We start from the raw sequence: 20,196 nt of genomic DNA, 5'->3' as shown, positions 1-20,196 counted from the left end.
GTTTAACTTGGCTCTGTTTAGATTTACTCTAGGACTCTAGTGTTAATCAGATGTTAATCAGGCCTTTTGTTCATTAACTATGTACTACAAGGATCTATTTGTTGACATCAATTAATTTAACTAATATAATGCCAATTGCAAAAGCATTTATTAACCTTTAGTGATGTTAATTTCTTAGTTAATGCGAAATAACCATACAATCACAAGTTGTATACCTTTTATTAAATAGAGATAACTATTCAAATTTAGTTGTATTATTTTAAATGAACTTCTATAACTCATAAGGCTTTTTCTCGCTGCTGATTTTAATGCATTAATTAATATTTACTAATGTGATGTTATTGTTACGTTTACCACTTCATCATCCATTTGCAAGCTGATTGGTTTGAACATTTGTAAATACAATAAAGCAAATACACTAAGTATTTTTGCTTATTATTATATTTGCTAAAGTACTCTTTTTATTGCATCTTAGGTCAAAATTGCAATAATACTGTAAACTGATAAAAACTTCAGCAATAATTCACAACACAAACATCTGATACCAGCAGAAGCCTGTTCGTGGTGGTACTAAAAAAATTACCAGTACTATGAAATACAATGGAAAAAGTGAGCCTTGCCAAACCATGCCTTACCATGCAATTGGAAAACACCTTATGTGTATCATTGGTTCAGACCAAAAGAACCAAGAGACCCAAAACTACAAGTGTAAAAACACCCAAAGTCAAAGTGACAAAAAAAACACAGAAAGAAGTATCTTCATCACTCTGCATCATCGCCTCTTCCTCCCTGTCTTTGTCCCTCTCGCAGGTGTCGAAGGCTGCTGCAGACCTCATGAGTTACTGTGAGCAGCACGCCCGCAGTGACCCTCTGCTGGTTGGGGTTCCCACCTCAGAGAACCCGTTCAAAGACAAGAAGCCTTGCATCATTCTATAGCTACTCTGTCTAGCCCAGCTATCTCAGTCCCACTTTAACCGATGCCCATCCCCAATGGGCGATTTAATCCAACACTTCTTTTTACCTGGGATCCACAGTATTCTCCAGAAAATAAGCGCCACACTCTCTTGGTAAAAAACAAAAAAGGGGCAATATCTGTATACCTAGCGTTCATGTAGCCTGGCGTTGAGTGAATCTATATGAATGAATCCACGCATTCATGCGTATAGATGCACTTAACATGAGGTGGCAGATTTCGAATTTGTAAACTATTTCAAAAGCTTACACAGAGACTGAGAGACGCTCCAGCATGTTTTTCAGTGCAGCGGCTGACCTTGTTACCATAGGTGATGGAGGAGAGTAGAGGAAGACAGTCATGTTTCTGCTGACTGACTAGCTGGCTAGCCCAGTCACACTGTGGTAAACAGTTGATCAGTATTAACTCTGCATTGTTACGTTGAATCTGCAAGCTAAGGGTTCATTTTAGATTTGTATGGCCAAAACTGAATCCAGGTATGCTTACCTTTATCAAAAAAAAAACAAAAAAAAAAACAACAACAAAAAAAAAATAAAAAAAAACAGCACATTTCATGTTTTACAAAGGGATTCAAGACATTAACCAGAGTTGCCAATATTTTTACGTTTTCTTTTCTTCTCAGTCTGTTTGTGAGCTGTAGTTTTTCTTTTCATTGATTAAAAGCTCATTAGGCTTAAAGCGTTGTTTTTTTCTATAGTGTTTTTACTATATTTCAGAATCCTTGAACACTAAGTTATAAAGGAATAATTTTTTATATTTGCCTAATAACATCCTTCCCAACCCTCTCCTAAAGTGCAGTTCTGTATAGAAAAAGAGCCTTGTTATATCAGATATGAAATATTAAAAAAAGCATTGACACAGATATTTTGAAAGCTAATGGACAACATTTAAAATCAAATATATCACACAATAATAGATAAAAAAAAATGTACGATCTTAAAAGCAAAGGCTTGGACATGCCCCACAGAATTGAGTCATTTTAAAGTCAAAGCCCTCAAAGGCCAACTTGTTTTGCTTTTCTTTCTTCTTCTCTGAAACCAAACTTGATTGTAAAATCCATACAGAAGGAAAAAAAAAATGTATAAACTTTCTTTTGGATATGTTCAGAGGTGTTAACTTTGAGAATAGCTGTTTGGATTTGTTTGTTCCAATTTCTTCTTTCTATGGAAACATGGAAATCTGGTCATTGAGTATGAAACTGTACAGTGTTTGATAACTAAAACGCATTCATATATATATTTTTTGTGGATGTTTTATCTTTTTTTGTAATCTTTGTGTAATTTTCCATTCATATTTAACCATTTCAGTTTGTCCTTCTTAAGGTGAGGCTAAATGCTAAAGGAATTGCCAGACTGCTTCAGTAAGCAACGATAACCTGGATTATTGACACAGTGCCCAAACTAGGTGCTTAAGGTGTCGAGGCTCATTTCATGAAGTGGTCCATGTTGATAAGTCTAACTAAAGGCAGGATGTTCAGTGTTATGCAACAGGCCGTTGAGTTTGGTTCAGTTTGAGCAGTCACATGCAAAGATGAGTGGCAAGGTCAAGCCACAACTCTGAATGTGCAGTGTGCACATGATGCATGCTCTGGTTTGAGCCACTAACAGTGTTGGTTTCGCGTGTGATGATCCCCAGTATTCAGATAAGCACTAAAAACAGAATTCCCCCATTGTCCTGCTTCATATGCTGGAAAGCAACACATTGCAGGAATAAAGGGTCTCGTAGTGGGACAGAGGGGGTCTGTGCTCGCTGTGGCCCACGGGATGCTGTCATCGGCTCCCGTATTAACAATGACTAAGGCGTATGGAAGTCACAAGATGCTATGAGTCCTCTAACAGTGGACAGTGACATCACTTCCTGTAAAATATGAGCAGAATAATGGTTTTCTGCATTGAGAATAACTCTAGAGAGGGATACTTCTGTAGAAGAAGCACTGCATTATATAATGAAGGATTATAATTGAATCATTTCAAGTGTTACATTAGAATCTCTTTCCATTGCTAACAATGTTACTGCAAGGGAAAAGCCTTTCTTTAGGAGTGCAAAGTGCTCAAATGCGCTAGGCTAACGCTAGCAGTTTAATAAGCGTGATTTTTACCAGCCACCAACCAAATTTGCATACCACATTTGTTGGTATTAAACTGGAGCAAACACTGTGAAAGCCAGTTAAGCTAAGCTAGCTTGTTAGCTAGCTTGTTAGAATTGAGTTCTCCACCCCTTTGACTCTCGGTGTCATAATGCGCTGTGCTGCAAAGTATAGCGCTAACTTGAAGTACGCTAACTTACCCTACACTTAGGTTTAATAAAACCCTGCAGTCGTTTAGCTGTGAGACCTGTTATTTGCTAGCGCTAAGATGAGGGAGCTTGTCCGTTACCATGCGAGAACACACAAGGTGCTGAGGAGGCCATGATACCTTAACCTCAATTCCTCGTTTCCCAAAGTGTCGTCCGACTTCACACACCATCAAGCTCTTTCATGCCCATGAGAGGTGAGATGTAGGCTTTGTGTGGGTAATATCTGTAGCTGAGTCCTTAGCCAGTAGATTTCAATCTCAGCCTGTCCCATTACTTTGTGTTTTTTCCTGTGTATGCATATGTATCTTTCTGCCTTGATTATGAAGAAATATATCTATTTTTTGTAATTGTTCTTCTCGGATGTGCCATAAATCACGTTTTCTTGCACACTGTTAATATTTTGTGGATATTGCTGTTTAAAAATGATGATATGGGAAAAAAGTAGATTAAATAAAATAAAGACAAAAATGATACTCTGCATTAATGCGAATGTGTTTATTAAACGTTTTTGATTTTTTTTTTTTTTTTTTTGAAGCGACACACATATTTGTCTGACCATGGTTAAAAAAAACATAAAGCATTTGGGTTGTGTAGGCATACTATAGGGGCAGTCTCATTTGCACGAATGCTTTAAGGGATAGTTCACCCAAAAATGAAAATTCTGTCATAGTTTACTCACCCTTCATGTTCAAAACCTGTTTAAGTTTCTTTATTCTGTTCAACACAAAAGGTAATCAGAGAGTCATAAAGAGAATATTTTGTGTTCAACAGGAGAAGAAACTCATTAAAGTTTAAAACCACATAAGGGAGAGTAAGGGCCTACTCACACTATGCTATCCGAACCGTGCCCTGGCCAGTTTCCCAGATCATTTGATAAGTGTTAGTGCTCTGAGCATGGTTCACTTGGGCTTTGGTGCAGTACACTTGTGTGTGAGTGCAAACGCGCCTAAACCCGAAAGCAAAGACGTGACTTTTAAGGGACCGTTTTATATGGATATATGAATCATTCCTACTGTTCAATGAACGCAAACTGTCGTAGATTATTTCAGACGCAAACTCCTCACTGCACCACAGCTGCACCTTCAGCAAATCTCCTAATTCCTGCAGCATGATGACTTTATGATTGTTTATGAGCGTCAAAAGTGGCAGATCTGTTCAGTGATATATTTGACTGTGTCACCGCATCCCAAACGACTAAAACAATACAACTAGAGAAATCTCCACTGTGCTGAGCGAGAGCGCTTCTCTGCTGAACAGCGCATCATCGATGATGTAAGCGCGCCCAGGCCCGAATGTAATATGAGTGTGGGCTGTTAGGGGAGACGGGAGTGGAGACAAGCGTGCTTTGACCCGGTTCAAGGCAACTGTGCATAGTGTGAGTACGCCCTAAGAGATGTGGAAATTGTAATTTTTGGGTGAACTGTCTTTTTTAGTGTGTAATATTTGCTGGACTAAATTAATTTTCTAAAATATATATATTTTTTTCAAACAGGTTTCCCTCTGATATCTGACATTTTTTAATGTCCCAAAGTCTGTGAAAAACTGAAATAATAAAATTAACAGTTTTTATATTTGTCTGATCGTGGTTAAAAAACATGAAACGTGGTTTGTGCATGTATACTTTGGGGCAGTCTTATTTACATGAATGCTTAAAGGGATAGTTCACCCAAATAGGGGATACTCACCCTTAACATGTTTAAAACCTGTTTGAGTTACTTTCTTCTGTTCAACACAAAAGGAAATATTTTTAGAAAAAAATTGGTTGATGGGGCGCATTGACGTCCATAATCATTTTTTTCCTACTATGGAAGTCAACAGGTACTAGCAAACAGGATTCTTCAAACTGTAATTTTTTGTGTGACTAACAGAAGAAAGAAACTCATAAAGTTTTAAAACTACATGAGGGAGAGTAAACTATGAGGAAGTTTTCCTTTTGGGGTGAACTATCCCCTCAAGTGCGTAATATTTGCAAGACTAAGTGTATTTGGTAAAATAATTATAGTTATAATATATAGTTTTCAAACAGGTTTCCCAAAACAGATGCCCTCTGATATTTAACATTTGTTGATGAGCGTGAAAAAATGAAAAAACAAAAATCACAGTTTTTGTCTGACTGTGGTTAAAAAACATGAAACCTGTGGGTTGTGGAGGGATACTATGGGGCAGTCTCATTTGCACGACTGCTCAAAGGGATAGTTCACCCAAAAATGAAAATTCTGTCATCAATTACTCACCCTTCACATGTTAAAAACCTGTTTGAGTTTCTTTCTTCCGTTCAACACAAAAGAAAATATTTTTTGAAAAAATTGGTTGATGGGACGCATTGATGTCCACAGTCATTTCTTTTCCTCCTATGGAAATCAACGAGTCACAGCAAATGGGAATCTTCTAAATGTATTTTCTGTGTTGAACAGAAGAAAGAAACTCATGAAGTTTTTAAACCACATTAGAGAGAATAAATCATGAGGAAATGTTCTTTTTTGGTGAACTATCCATTAAGTACGTAATATTTGCAAGAATAAATTAATTTGATAAAATAATTATTGTTTTCAAACAGGTTTCCCAAAACAGACACTCTCAGATATCTGACATTTGTTGACATGGGCCTATGCAGTGTAACCAATGTCAAAATCACCCATAAATTAGCCGCTAATTTAATCCTCATCACACCATCCAAGATGTATGTGACTTCAGCAGAACATTAAAGATTGTTTTTAGCTGAAATTATAGTCATTGGTAATACATAGAATCCAAAGTCATCACATATTTCCATTTAAGATTCCATAAAACATTCAGGCAAAACAAATGAATCCCTCTGATGAAGCTAAATGAACTGTCTATGCAAGAAACATTATCCACAACATCATTACCTTTAATCCACATCCTCAGCATTAATTAACGAACAGCAAATTTTAATGTTAGTATGGACTTTCCCTTTAAGCTGACTCTTTAAAAATAATACAATACACACTACAAGCTGTAAGCGCACATGTTTTGCAATGCGTTTGTGCCATTCATCCTATACATCTTTTACAATAAACATATCTTGCATAACACTGTTGACTTAGCGTCTATACAACCTCCAGATCTCTCATTGTGTGCATTAACTCTTGAAGGTCATGTTTACAACATTTAGCAGCGTACCTTTCATTTTGACACGAAAGAGCGCAAAAGTGAAATTAGAGCAGTGCCAGTGTTTAAAAACAAGCCCCAGTGACTCAGCCAATGGATGGTAAACAACCTGGAGCAGCATGTGAGCGTGTGTGCTGGCGTTCTCCTCGTATTCTGCCCTGACATGTGAGTATGGAGGGAGCGGAGTCCGAGCATGTGTCAAGTACGCATTAAAGGAAAGTGCTGGGTAGGGCTAAAACACCCTCCCAGCCGAGTTGCTCTTTTCAGGGGAGGACAACAGAGCTCAGGGTGGTACATGAAACTGGGGATGTTACATAAGTGCAGACACTGACAAGAAATGTGCTTGAGGTCAACTATGCGGACATTTGTCCTTTGTTTTGATTTTGCATGCACTTTGTGTCCATGCAACAAAAATATAGCAGAAATATACTTGATCCTAATGCCCAAGCTTGCATTGAAAACATGCATCAGGGCTGGGCTGAAGGGGGGGATTATGAAGGACAGTGTTTTTGTGGTGGGAAAATGACAGTGACCACTATCAGCTGTTGTTGTTTTGCATGCTGCAAAGGTGTTGGTTTTGCCAGGATCGAGTCTATATCATTAACACTCTGTTGCAAAGCAATATTTATGGTCTTAAGGGCTTAAGACTGATCCGTGAGCATGTGCAAGTGTATGCATGCTTGTGTTTGTTTACTACAGGTTGGTGCGCTGCAGACACTGGAAAAAAATGGCCTGTCGGACTGAGCAGCCAAAACAGAGCAAAACAAAGGTTCGGCCAAACGGCATTGTGTAACTTTTATTTATTTATTTTTTTTGACAGTTTATAATTTCACGAGCAGGCTTTGGAAGGTGTTGTCTTGATTCTTCTTTAGGGATAATCATTAGAAGTGTGGCCATAAGTGTTTCATGATGTGTTGTCTAATTGCATTATTAAATTCAATTCAGTTCAAGTTTACTTGTATAGCTCTTTTCAGAATAGTTATTGTTCCAAAGCAGCTTCACAAAAGGTGCACATCATTGCAGATGCACATCATCAGTGCATTACAGTCAAAATCAGAGTAGTTGAGGAGTTGTGTAAAGGGTGAGCAGTATATAAACGTAGTTAACCTGCAGTTATACATTGTATAATGTCTTTCCAAAAGACACAATATTTGCATGTAATAATAATGATACATGTTTAGTGAAGTGTATTTGTGTATTAAGTGTTTGTTGCCCTCAAAGATCTCAGATGGTTGACATTATTTTTTCACAGATCTTGGATCTGATCAAGTGCTCTTTCATGATGTAGATTTGCATCCCGAGGTAGAAAGAGTTAGTGTAACTGCTGTTCATAATTTATTTGCACAAGATATATAATTGTAATGTGAAAAAATGCATTTGAATGCATCCTAAAGTTATGTGATGCATTGTGTATATGCGTTACAAAAATGTTTAATTTTTTTTTTATAATTATTTTTTTGGGGGGGTTTCACCTTTAATGGATAGGAAAGTGTAGAGTATTAACAGGAAAGCATGGGGGCAGTGAAACGGGAAGGATCGACATAAGACCGCGAGGCGGGAATCGAACTACATGGGAGTGCATGTGTCTACGCACTAACCCCTACGTCATTGACGCTGACACAAAAACTTTGTTTTAATTTAGTTTTAAACTGAGAAAGTGTGCCTGAGCTCTGAAATTATCAGGAAGACTCATTCAGAGTTTAGGAGCCATATATGAGAATACTCGACCTCCTTTAGTGGACTTTACTGTTATTTTGGGTACTACCAGAAGTTTTGAGATCTTTAAGTGTGGGTTAAATTGTAGCCAAACAGAAGGTTGGTTAGATAAACAGGAGCTAGGCTATTTAGAGACTTGTGGGTAGGAAGCAATATTTTCAATACGGAACTTAACTGGCAGGAAGATAAAATTGGGGTGATATGATCATATTTTCTTGTATTTGAAAATGTTGATATTAAGAGTTATATGCTACATAAAGTATACACCTTTTTACAGGAGTATTCTATTTAGTCGCATATGTATTAATATTTTTTTCGAAACTGTGGTACAATTCTTCTGGAACACTTATTAATTTTATTACGAATGGAAATTGCAAAACAACAGAATTTATTGTTAAATTTAAAACAATGGATGTTTTTATTGTCACTTTTGATCAATGTAAAATATGGCCGGAAATGATGGTAAAGTCTTATGTATAACAAGGGTCTGTCCAACTCTGAAGGGTCAGTAACAACACTTATACCTCAAATCTAAAACAATTATGCCCCATCATATTTTTGAGAAATATGTTTCTGTAGGCACATAAAAACCGAATAACATGCAAATTGATAAATCAAAACAACTTCATCAAAAGGATAAAATTACACATATTTATCCACTAACCATACACACTTGTTTATGTTCAGTAAAAAAGTGTTAACATCTTCCTCTCCAGAGTAAAGCTTTGTTCTGTTATTGGTCATTTGGCTGCATACAGTAGGATTTGCTTGTTTTGTTGTTTCTGCAGTGTATGAATAGCGTGTAAAGTCACTCATTTGTATTTAAAGGGACATGCACAAATATTGTATTTTTGCTAACACCCAAATTTGATGAGTTATAATAAATTATCAGTTAATTATTTTGTGCTGAAACTTGACGGATACATTCTGAGGAGAGCAGAGATTTATTTCAAATCCTATAAAAGGCACATAAGTATCCCCTTTATCTTTTTTTACAGTGATTTTATTAAAAAAATATATTTTTAGTCCATGGCCCTTTTTTATTAGTACACCTCAATTCACTTCAAGTGTTCACACTTTACAGCAAAAATAGCACCTCAGAAGCACACAGACGTCTCTCACTGCAAACATTCAGTAATGTTGCCTGGCAACATCACCCAAAAAGGTTGCCGTTTGTATCGAAATAGTGACGATGATTCATACTTTCATTGCAGAACATACAGTGCTCACTTTGCAATACATGAATAAGGGGACGGTTGTACAGCATGACCTAATCGTGCAGTCAGCATTTGTGCATGATTTTATCAACAGCGGCATTTTGAAGGACTTTGTCAGCCGTTCACAAACACACTACTATCATACTATCAGCTGATCAGAGCAGACATTTCCCGAGCCTGTCGTCTGCCCTGAACACAACCTGATGAGACTGGATGGGGGGTGCGTGGGGTTGTGGGACTGTTGCTTTCTGTCATGCCACATTCCACCTCCACCTCCGGCTTCCTCTGGAAGACAAGTTATGAATATTTTACATTGTAAGTTTCGACACTCCCCGTAAAATCCGTTTGGTCTCGTGACAAAAATGCACTCCTGGCATCCGCCGCTGTCCTGCCCTGCTCCTCAGGACGGACTGCTATCCTCCACAGCTCAACCAGTCATGCATTACTAAATGTCATTAGTGAAGGATGGGCATGGGTAGATGTTGGAAACAAAAAGCTGTGGAATTTAGATCGGCTTGCTGTTTCTGCTCAAGTTCAACTAGTTTGGATCACACTTCTATCACAATAGGCCTTCCTGTAGTTGGCATGCAAGCATGTCCTCCCCTGCAAAACTGATTTCCTTTCTTTAACTGTAATCCAGTTCTCAAAACCTTGCAAAGCAGCTTATTCTGGCTGTGTACGTTGACTGTAAAACATGTTTTGTAAGAGATCGAGTTGTAAGAGATCTTGGAGTTTAAATGTTGTCAATAAATGTTATTCTCATTGTTATTTGTGCAAGTTCCAAGTGCGTATATCTTTCTTTTATCCATCATTGAAGAAGTTATTTTAATAATGGTTTTTATGTCCTGAAAATGAAAGTCAGTTGTAGTCAGGGCCAGAATGTAGTGCACATACAAGACAACAAAACTGCAACAAAACTAAACTAAACACAACACAACAAAATGGAATGCAATGCAACTAAACTAAACTAAATGCAACGCAACTAAACTAAACGCAACAAAACTTAACTAAATGCAACTACACTAAAAGCAACTAAACTAAATGCAACTAAAATAAACGCAACTAAATAAATGCAACTAAACTGAACGCAACTAAACACAATTAAACTAAAAGCAAATGTACTAAAAGCAACGCAGCGCAACACAACTAAACTAAATGCAACTCAGCTAAACACAACTAAACTATATACAACTAAACTAATGCAACTAAACTAAAAGCAACTAAACGCAAGTAAACTAAATGCAAATATACTAACCGCATTGTAACTAAACGTAATGCAACTAAATGCATCTAAACTACTTTAAATACAACAAAACGAAATGAAACTTTAAACTAAACTAATCTCTAAAGTAAACTATTATGGCTGTGATTTAAAATGAAATATGACAAGTGTCGGTGTGTGATATTGTAATCAGATCTGTGCACATTGCATCACATTTTCCTCTAAGTTTGAAGCACTAAGCCTTGTAACCAATCACACAGATTTTCATTTAGTTTTTGAAGGCAATGCTAATCGGAGACATTGAGCTATCACTCAGTACAGAAGAGTTTTGTTCAGCTTGTGCTCACTGACTGATTTCTGCAATCTCTGAATTCTTTTATCACGGACAACAAAATGGACATAATGTAAGAGATTCATTTTGGGGGTTTTTAGCAGCTTTAATGATTAGAACAGGACCTTCTGTGGAACCTGAACTTGACTGATGTCATAAATCATTATGTTTTATCTGTGTTGCCAGATTATGATGTTTTGTTTCTCTAAACACAAAATAATTGATGTTAATCAACATTTATAGTCATTACTGCATTATAGAATATTATATTATAATAGGTACATTAAACTGTGTTTCTGATACCACACTGAGCAACTTGTCAGTTTTTGTGTTTTAAGCATGACCCATTCCCAAAAGGCCAACTGTGTGGTTACAACGTCCACTTTTTTATTCATAATTTTGTTGTTGTTCTCATTTTAGCATTGATTATGATAGGACAATAGGGATTTAAAATCTGGGTAAAATCTGCGCTATATGTTGGCAAACTGACAATAAGGCTATCAGTACAGATATTATCAATTTTTGACCCAGGATTCAGCGTTCCTCATTGTGAATACATCCTTCAAAAGTAGGAAGTAAGTTATATAGGTTTGGAATAACATAAGAATAAACAAAATTGTTCTTTAATATACATTAGTTAATATTAGTTCTTTAATTTACGGAATTTTTATATAATCACAATAATAGCATTTCTGACAGATGTTTATATATAAAATTCAAAAGCTTATATACAAGCTTTAAATTGTATAAATACTCATGGTTGCCCAATAAGAAGAGCCAACATATTTGTAACGGTATTGTGCTGAACCTCTAATGTCCATAAATTCAAAAACATTTTCTCTAATCATTTTCTAAGTGCTCATCTGATTTCCGAAAATTCCTCTCAATACTGTTTGTGTCCATTTTCCCTCTTCTCAGTATTTTAGGATACACTTCAGACACATTGATGTCATCAATAATGGTAAAGAACACCCATTATCACATGTGCTAAGATACAAAGGAGAAATACAGCCTGTTCTGGCTCATCTCACAGCTGTGGATATTATGATCCTGGTAAATGTTCCCAGTATCATGAGCAGACTGTGTTAACTAACACCTTCAGAGGCTGCACATGGAAGGTTACATAAAGGATCTATAAATCTGCTCATTGTGGATCAGGTGGGCTTCAGATAATGAGGCCTCAGTCATCCCCCTGCGGACACAAAGTCAATGATCAACAGTCCTCCACGCAGATTTTCATTTGTCCTTAAAAACAAGCACTTTCATAATCTCTGCAAAAATGTAATGGGATGTAAAGGGGTGGCCAATTTTCAAATTCTGTTCATGAGGTACAATTTAATGTTCATGTTTTGTTTAAAACAAACTACATTATTATTCACATATTTTACCTTTTTCTGCACTGCTGTTATCATTCTCCCAAATGCAGTCTGTTGAGTTCCTGGTTCTTTGAGGACCCTCCCTCAGAAATACACATTAAGCCCTGGTTGGTCAGTTAACATTGTGTTCTGCTTCGCTGAGTGCCTATTGGACATAGTCTGGAAACAACACATCTTGGGTACATTTTTTAAATTTTAGGGTAGATGTTGGCACAAATTTAAAATAGAATTTTCTGTAAAAGAAAATATATCCACTTGGATTAAACTTTGAGCATTGTAACTGCAGATATTTGTGCTCAAACCACAACATTACACATGTATTATACATGCGAAAAATACAAAATTGTTTGATTTGTCAGTTGGTCCAGTATGTATTGTTTTGCTAAATGCATATTGCCTATTCGGTGCCTAGACTGCAGCTCTGCACCGTAATTTTGGCCAGAGGAGAAATGGTGGTACCTATCTGAACCTGGTTTCTCTCAAGGTTATTTTTTTCCATCACTTTTGCCGATTGGTGAAGTTTTGTTCCTCTCCACTGGCTTGCTTGGTTTGGGACTCGTGGAGTCGGGTATGAATGCATTTGCTTTGCAGTGAAATGCCAATTCTAAAAACTGGTCTGATTCTGTTTCAATTTACTAGAACGTCTATGTTAAGCTGCTTTGACACAATCTACATTGTAAAAGCGCTATAGAAACAAACATGGATTGAATTGAATATTGGACGTTGTACAGAAACATCATGCCCAGATGTGGGGTTCATTTAAATTTTGTTATGAAGCTCATTATGCTTTGTTTTGCCAGGGTCATGGTTTCACTGTATAATTAGGCTCTTTTAAAAATACAGTTGCAGGAAAAATTATGAGATTAAGTGCTTTGGACTACTTTCATAAGGTGTCGCTGCCACTAAATATTTATTTCTCACTAATAAATAATAGTGATAATCTGGGTAAAGGTATCATATCAGAGTTTTATGGCTGGCTGACAATGAACTCATCTGAAATATTGTAGATTGAATGCATCGAAGGAAGATTTACAGTCTGAAGTTTCTGATGAGGATTGGGAAAAAGCTTGTAATAAGGCTCATACTACAGTATGTCTATAAATTCACATCTTAAACTTATACAATATAAATGGATAATGCGGACACATGTAACACTAGTAAAATCAAATACATATGATAAAAACATGCCGGATATTTGCACAAAACATTTGGAATCTAGAGGAACCTTGTTTGACTGTATTTGGCAGTGTACAAAGACTTAATTATTTTTGGAAGTAAGAGTCATGAGTTAAAAGATCATTTCAAAACAAATCCTCCTCGACCCAAAACTTTTTTTTTCTTTGCTGGGCTTATACCCAGATAACTCAAACTATAGCAAAAGCAATTAAGTATTTATACAACTCAGCTTGTTTTATGCCAAAAGATGTGTAACTTTGCTATGGACAATAGCATAATGACCAACTGTAATTTGGAATTTAGCCTGCCGTTGGAAAATAACTTTAGAAAATAACTTGCATACTAAAAGCTAAACAGCATGTATCTGAAAACATATGGAGTCCTTTCATCAGTTACAGTATATCGAAGGTGTGAAATTATTGGAGAAAGAAGTTGATGAATATAGTCTTACAGTTCTGTGATACACTCTTCAATATATATATATATATATATATATATATATATATATATATATATATATATATATATATATATATATATATATATATATATATATATATATATATATATATATATATATATATATATATATATATATATATATATATGTGTGTGTGTGTGTGTGTGTGTGTGTGTGTGTGTGTGTGTGTGTGTGTGTGTGTGTGTGTGTGTGTGTGTATATACACATATATATATATATATATATATATATATATATATATATATATATATATATATACATATATATTTATATATATATATATATATAAATATATATATATATATATATATATATATATATATATATATATATATATATATATATACTTTTATTTTGTATAATTTGTAAATGCAGCAAGGGTATTGTAAAAATTGCATGTAAATTATTGTGCTATATTTCAATGTATACAAATTATTATGGCAAAAATCTAAACAAAATAGTTTCCTTATGGACATTGCTCAGAAAAAGCATACCTGGCAACCAACAAAACTGCTAGAAAGGGAGTAACACCATGACCTGTCAACCCTGGTTGTACTACCAACTAGACATTTTTGTAGGCTTTAAACAGCAAATTATGCAAAAGAATGTATCCCGCTTTATATGGAACTTTGCATATATTGTTTCTACTCGAACAGCAATATTACTCGCTAAGGTTAAACATGTAAAATCATAGTTATGGCTCTCTTTAAAAAGGAAACATATCCGTTCCAATATATGTGGGCTAAAACAATCTGCCTTAGATGGATATAGTGTCAGATTTACAGCATGTCTGAAAACTGCTCAGAGATAAAGTATGTCCATCATCCTGAGCACAGTCAATTATTTACATAGACAACGAAACACCAGGAAGTTTCAGTTAAGTAACACCCATATATGGGCAACAGTGAGCAGTTAAAACATGTAACGGCATGTGTCTAGAAACCCAGCTTGTCAACCGCATCGATGGCATGTGTGAAGAATTAAAAGAATGCAGAAGCTGAAATACATTATAATGATACAAGGGGATATTCATGCATATAAATATCTGCATCTTATTTTGTTTGCACTTTTTACAGAAGCAGACGTTTGGTACATTTAATTATGTGTGTGAAAGAGATATAGAATGATACAAACTATATGGACAGCAAGGACATGTTCGTAGTTTCACCAAAAATGAAACTTTTTCCCCCGTTATTTATTCACCTTCATGTTATTCCAAACCTGCATGATAATCTTCCTTCTTTAAATCCATTTAATTCGATGAATGCCTTAACTTGTTTTGTCCATACAATAGAAGTCAGAGTTATTATATTTAACTATATATTATAATAATACACATATTTCTTGGAGCCAAATATGTGCATTTAACCATGTATGATTTGTTTTCAATGGTCAGAATTTGTGGCTGATCACTCTGACAACAAGTCTAGAAGTAAACAACTCTTTTTTTTTTTCTGCAGTTCTGCAAACATCGTCACCACTAGAGAACAACAAGCTGCGACACACCTGGGTTAAAAAAGCCAAATAACAAAACAATTATCAAGGCTTTGGGAGTCTTTTAGGATATAATTGAACGTAGACATCTAAACTCGGAACATTAAGCAATTAGCATGTTCAAAGTGGCCTGATGCATGGCAGGAATGCTGAACACGTTGCACAAACCTCTGGAGGCAGCATGACTAGTACAGTGGCCTATGGAGGGTGTAGTCAGTAGTGAGCATCGGCCTCCTGCAGTCACCTTTGGAATGTGGAATGTGTGGAATGCGATGCGTGCCGTGTGTCGTTGGCAGCGTGGTGTGGATTTCTGACCTCAGCTTTCCCTCTTTCTCCTAAATTAACAGCCACTTCAGAGTATTTCATGCCACTGATGTGCAGTCAATAAAATAAATCAGTGGTGTATCCTAACATAATCATGACACCTATTTCCACACATTTGAATTATATAAAATGTGTTTGAACCGACAAGATCAAATTACTTTGATTTGAATTTGATATGTTGTGAATTTAATATAAACACATTTACACATCTTTAAATGATTCGTTTGTTTGCAAATGTGTCTCTAAAATGTCTCTTTAAAAAAATCCTGAAATGCAATGCAATTCTAAATATGCGGTTTGCCTTTTGTAACTATAAAGCTAGATTTAACTAATATAAAATGAAAGCAGGCATGACGTTTGTTGGTAAGTGGAGGGGTTCCCAAACATTTCAGCCCATGACCCCCAAAATAACAACCCCCATTTTCCATTGATTTGATTATATAGTAAATATACAAACATTGCACACTATTGCGCACACACACCATAGGCCTATATCCAGTAAACAAAAGTATATTGACAACAGAAAAACTGCAAAAATCTAATAATCATATTTTTTTTTATGATAATTTATTCATTTGTTGAACTTCAATTTTAAGCTCACCTAATGAAATGGACACAATGTTTTTAGAGCACAGCAAGTTCATTATCGGCCTAATTTTGGAGACTGCCACTTTAGAGATCATTGACTACGTTTATGGACATCAGTAATTGAATTATTTGCCTTAATATGAATAAAACAATAATATGATTGAGGTGTTTACATGACTTGCTTTTTGAATGTTCAGTTCATGATCTCGTTTTACATGTTATAGCACATAATTCGATTAATATCATTGCGTCACCATGCTATCCACATTTCCTCTGAAGTGTTATGTAATTTTAGGTGTATCATTTTTAATGTTTCGATTTTATCTGCAGTTTGGCACTTTCATTCAGGAACCTTTCATGCATGATATGACAAACTGAGATATTGGATGCGAGAATGAACTGCTGGAAGAGTGTTGTTTTTCTGGAATATGATGTATTTGGGATTTTTACTGGAATTTCGCGTTTGGGGAAAAAACCTCCACATTTCATGATGTAGTAATAGTTTGATTGCGGTGTTTACATGTCTTTACTGCACTTCAGTAATGTGATTAAAATAGGCATACTCCACATGTCTTAATCAGATTCCTGTTTAGTTGGATTATGACCTTAGTTGGATTAAATTAATGAAAAATCGCTTTTTACATGGTAGACTCTTAATCAGAGTATTGTCTTAATCGTATTAAACTCGGATTATTGGTGTCCATGTAAATCTCGTAAATGTAAATGTTAGTTGTGACCTGTATTTATTTATGATGTTCATGCCAGGGGTTGCAATCAAAATCCCAAGACAAGTCACTTAATTCGGCAGCCATCTTTAAAACGCCTCTCGGGCAATATGCTCAGTCTTTGTGTTTGAATGGGGAAACATCAATTTCTCCAAAATTGCATGCCAAGCTTATGATTACATTTCATATTGATAATCACCAATAAAATTAAACGACTGTCCTTTTATTTTCATTTCTAAACGTTCGAATCACACAAAATCTGTAAAAACATATGTCTAGCCCCATCTCTACAGAATTGGCAGTCTATAGCAATCAATGATTGGCTCCTGGACCAGAAGGCGAGGCTTTATTTGCCATATTGACGTTTACACTTTTCCACTTCAAAACCATACGAGTGACATCTCTTGTGTATTCTATAGCCTTTGTGGCAATCCAATGGATAAAAAATTGGCTGATTGCTTTTTATTTGCATATTGTTATTCAAATGCAACTATGAACTATTTTTTTTATTTTTTTGTTAGTTGTGGACAAAATATGGTAATTCTATTAGCTTAATAGTTCAGTAAGCATGAAAAGCAATAAAAACAGCAGTCTGGATGAGAAGCATTTTCATTTTAAAATGTCATTTTAACACATAAATGTACTACTATAAATGTACTGTTTAAACAGCACCTCAGGACTAGTATTAGCACAATTAAATGTTGTAATTAAATAAAGTTGACCACATCCTAAGCATGAGCACTACACTCTTCTACACTGTATAATTTCAAAATGCAAAACCTTTATTGGAACTCTTTGGAATCTCCAAAATAATTTAAGACTCAATTAGAATGAACTAGAGATATACTGTAGGAAGTTGGGGGGGAAACAGCCAGTGATCTCCCTTATTCTTTTATGAAGAATTCATTGAAGTTTAGGAAAGGGTGAGAAAATATTGAGGAAATGTTAATATTGTTGTGAACTATCCCTTTAGTGAAATGCCACACAGCTTGTTAGGAACCTCAAAACCCAGTAACAGAAAATATTTATGTAGTCTCAACACAATAATATTATGCTGAATGAATTATTACAAATGTAAGTGAACAAAAAAGAAATGTTCAAAACATTACAATGACTGTGTTGTTTCAGCTCATTTTAAACAAGTGATTTGAACAAGTAGCAGGTTTTTATTTCATCTTTAAAGACATAAAGTTTTAGATCTTGTTTAAGGTCTAGTTTATGCATTTGTAGGCCACCATAGATTCACTGAATTTGTATTTGTGCAGCCTGAAGTCTACAATAAAGCTTTTATGTTTGTAGTCTGCAGTGGAGCCAGATTTTGTCTCTACAGTCCATCTGCATTGAGTGCAGGATTAACCTCTCGCACAAAAGAAATGAGAAGAGCCACTTCCCTCTTTCTCTGCATTGTCACAGCTTTATCTGGAAGCCGCTCAGCACAGCTCAACTTGCGAAGGCCACTTCCTGCTAGCTGTGCAAATGACGTAACATTTATCAATTTCTGTAAGAAGTGCTTGTATTGCAGAGTAAATCCGGAGAACCCCTGGACTTGCTTTGAAGTTGCAATATGACAGTTTTCAGTAACAATCGAATATTTTTTGATAACCACAGTGCATATACAGAAAATTAAGTCACTAATATTTAAAAAGTAAAACAATATATACTACTATTCAAATTTAATACTCAAATAAACCTTCCAAAGTTTGGGCATCCCTAGTTTAGATAGATAAGTTAATATTAAAAAGTTATAAAAAAGTTTTACCTAAAAAAAAAATGAGTCCAATTTTTCTCTTTTTTTTTTTTTTTTGGAATTTGTGGTAGAATATAATTTTTTCTACTGAATCAAGACAATTTCTTTTGTGTTCATCAGAAGAAATAAACATTTCTGGTTGAGTTATCCTTTAAATTGTAATAATATGGCACAATACCACTCTCTTACTGTATTTCGGATCAAATAAATGTACTGTTATGAACAAAAGGGACTTCATTCATCTACAGCAAATAAAATCTGACTATATACAGTGTTGTGGAAAGTTACTTTTGAAAGTGATACATTAAAACGTTGAGTTACTACACAAATAATTAACTTCTAGCATTACTTATACTTTTCATGAAAAGTAATGTGTTCCATTACTTTTAAATTACTTTTTTATACCTGCCTGAGGCCTAATATCTTTCTGAACTTGCAGGGTATTTTTATTAATTTATTTTTTTTAAATAGAGGAGCTCTGTATTTAACAACACACTGTATAAGTTTACACCTTTACTTACCTTTAATATAAAGCTAAATAGAATAATGTTTACTTCTGAGAGCTTCCTGCCACATATACAGATTAATGTAATTGGATGAAAGCTAAATCAATAAATGTGTTTGCTACTTACAGTTAAAGTCAGAATTATTAGCCCCCTTGCATTATTAGCCCCCTGTTTATTTTTTTCCCCAATTTCTGTTTAATGGAGAGGAGATATTTTCAACACATTTCTAAACATAGTTGTTTTAATAACTCATTTCTAATAACTGATATCTTTTATCTTTGCCATGATGACAGTAATTAATATTTGACTAGATATTTTTCAAGAAACTTTTATACAGCTTAAAGCGACATTTAATGGCTTAACTGGGTTAATTAGGTTAACTAGGCAGGTTAGGGTAATTAGGCAAGTTAATGTATAATGATGGTTTGTTCTGTAGACTGTCGAAAAAATAAATAACTTAAAGGGGCTGATAGTTTTGACATTAAAATGGTTTCAAATTTTTTTTTAAAACTTCTTTTATTCTAGCCAAAATAAAACAAATAAGACTTTCTCCAGTAGAAAAAAATATATTATTAGACATACTGTGAAAATTGCTTTGCTCTGTTAAACATCATTTGAGTAATATTTAAAAAGTATTTTTATGTAAGTATTTTTGTCATATTAGTTCAGTAAAATCACTGTCCATTTAGACTATTCCCATTACACTAATTAAAAATCAGCAAAGTACACATTTCAATTTAAATATTAAACATGAATGCAAAATAGCCTCAAATCAAAACCTTACAGAAATTGCTCTTACTGTAGGTCTAAATACAGAAAAACATTGAAGTGCATAATTACTTTGATAGTTTGTTTATTCTCCAGTGACATTTTAAAAAAGTGCCTACGCAGCT

At 35.0% G+C, this 20,196-nt stretch overlaps 2 protein-coding genes across 3 annotated transcripts in view; both read left to right on the top strand.

Moving 5' to 3' along the window:
* The window catches only part of gng7 (guanine nucleotide binding protein (G protein), gamma 7), a 61,546-nt gene extending 57,798 nt beyond the window's left edge, over positions 1–3,748 (top strand). Inside the window, exon 5 of one of the 2 annotated variants that reach the window (XM_087239229.2) lies at positions 811–3,748. In XM_087239229.2, coding sequence (XP_087095355.1) covers positions 811–936 — 126 coding nt within the window. In that variant the 3' untranslated portion in view covers positions 937–3,748. 2 annotated transcript variants of the gene reach the window in all.
* skila (SKI-like proto-oncogene a) overlaps positions 1–20,196 on the top strand; it is a 672,908-nt gene that overhangs the window by 362,488 nt on the left and 290,224 nt on the right. The window lies entirely within an intron of this gene.

This window comes from Danio rerio, chromosome 2 (assembly GCF_052040795.2).
Source record: "Danio rerio strain M-AB ecotype USA chromosome 2, GRCz13ab, whole genome shotgun sequence".
Taxonomy (NCBI): Eukaryota; Metazoa; Chordata; class Actinopteri; order Cypriniformes; family Danionidae; genus Danio; species Danio rerio.
This window is presented reverse-complemented; position numbering and strand designations above follow the sequence as displayed.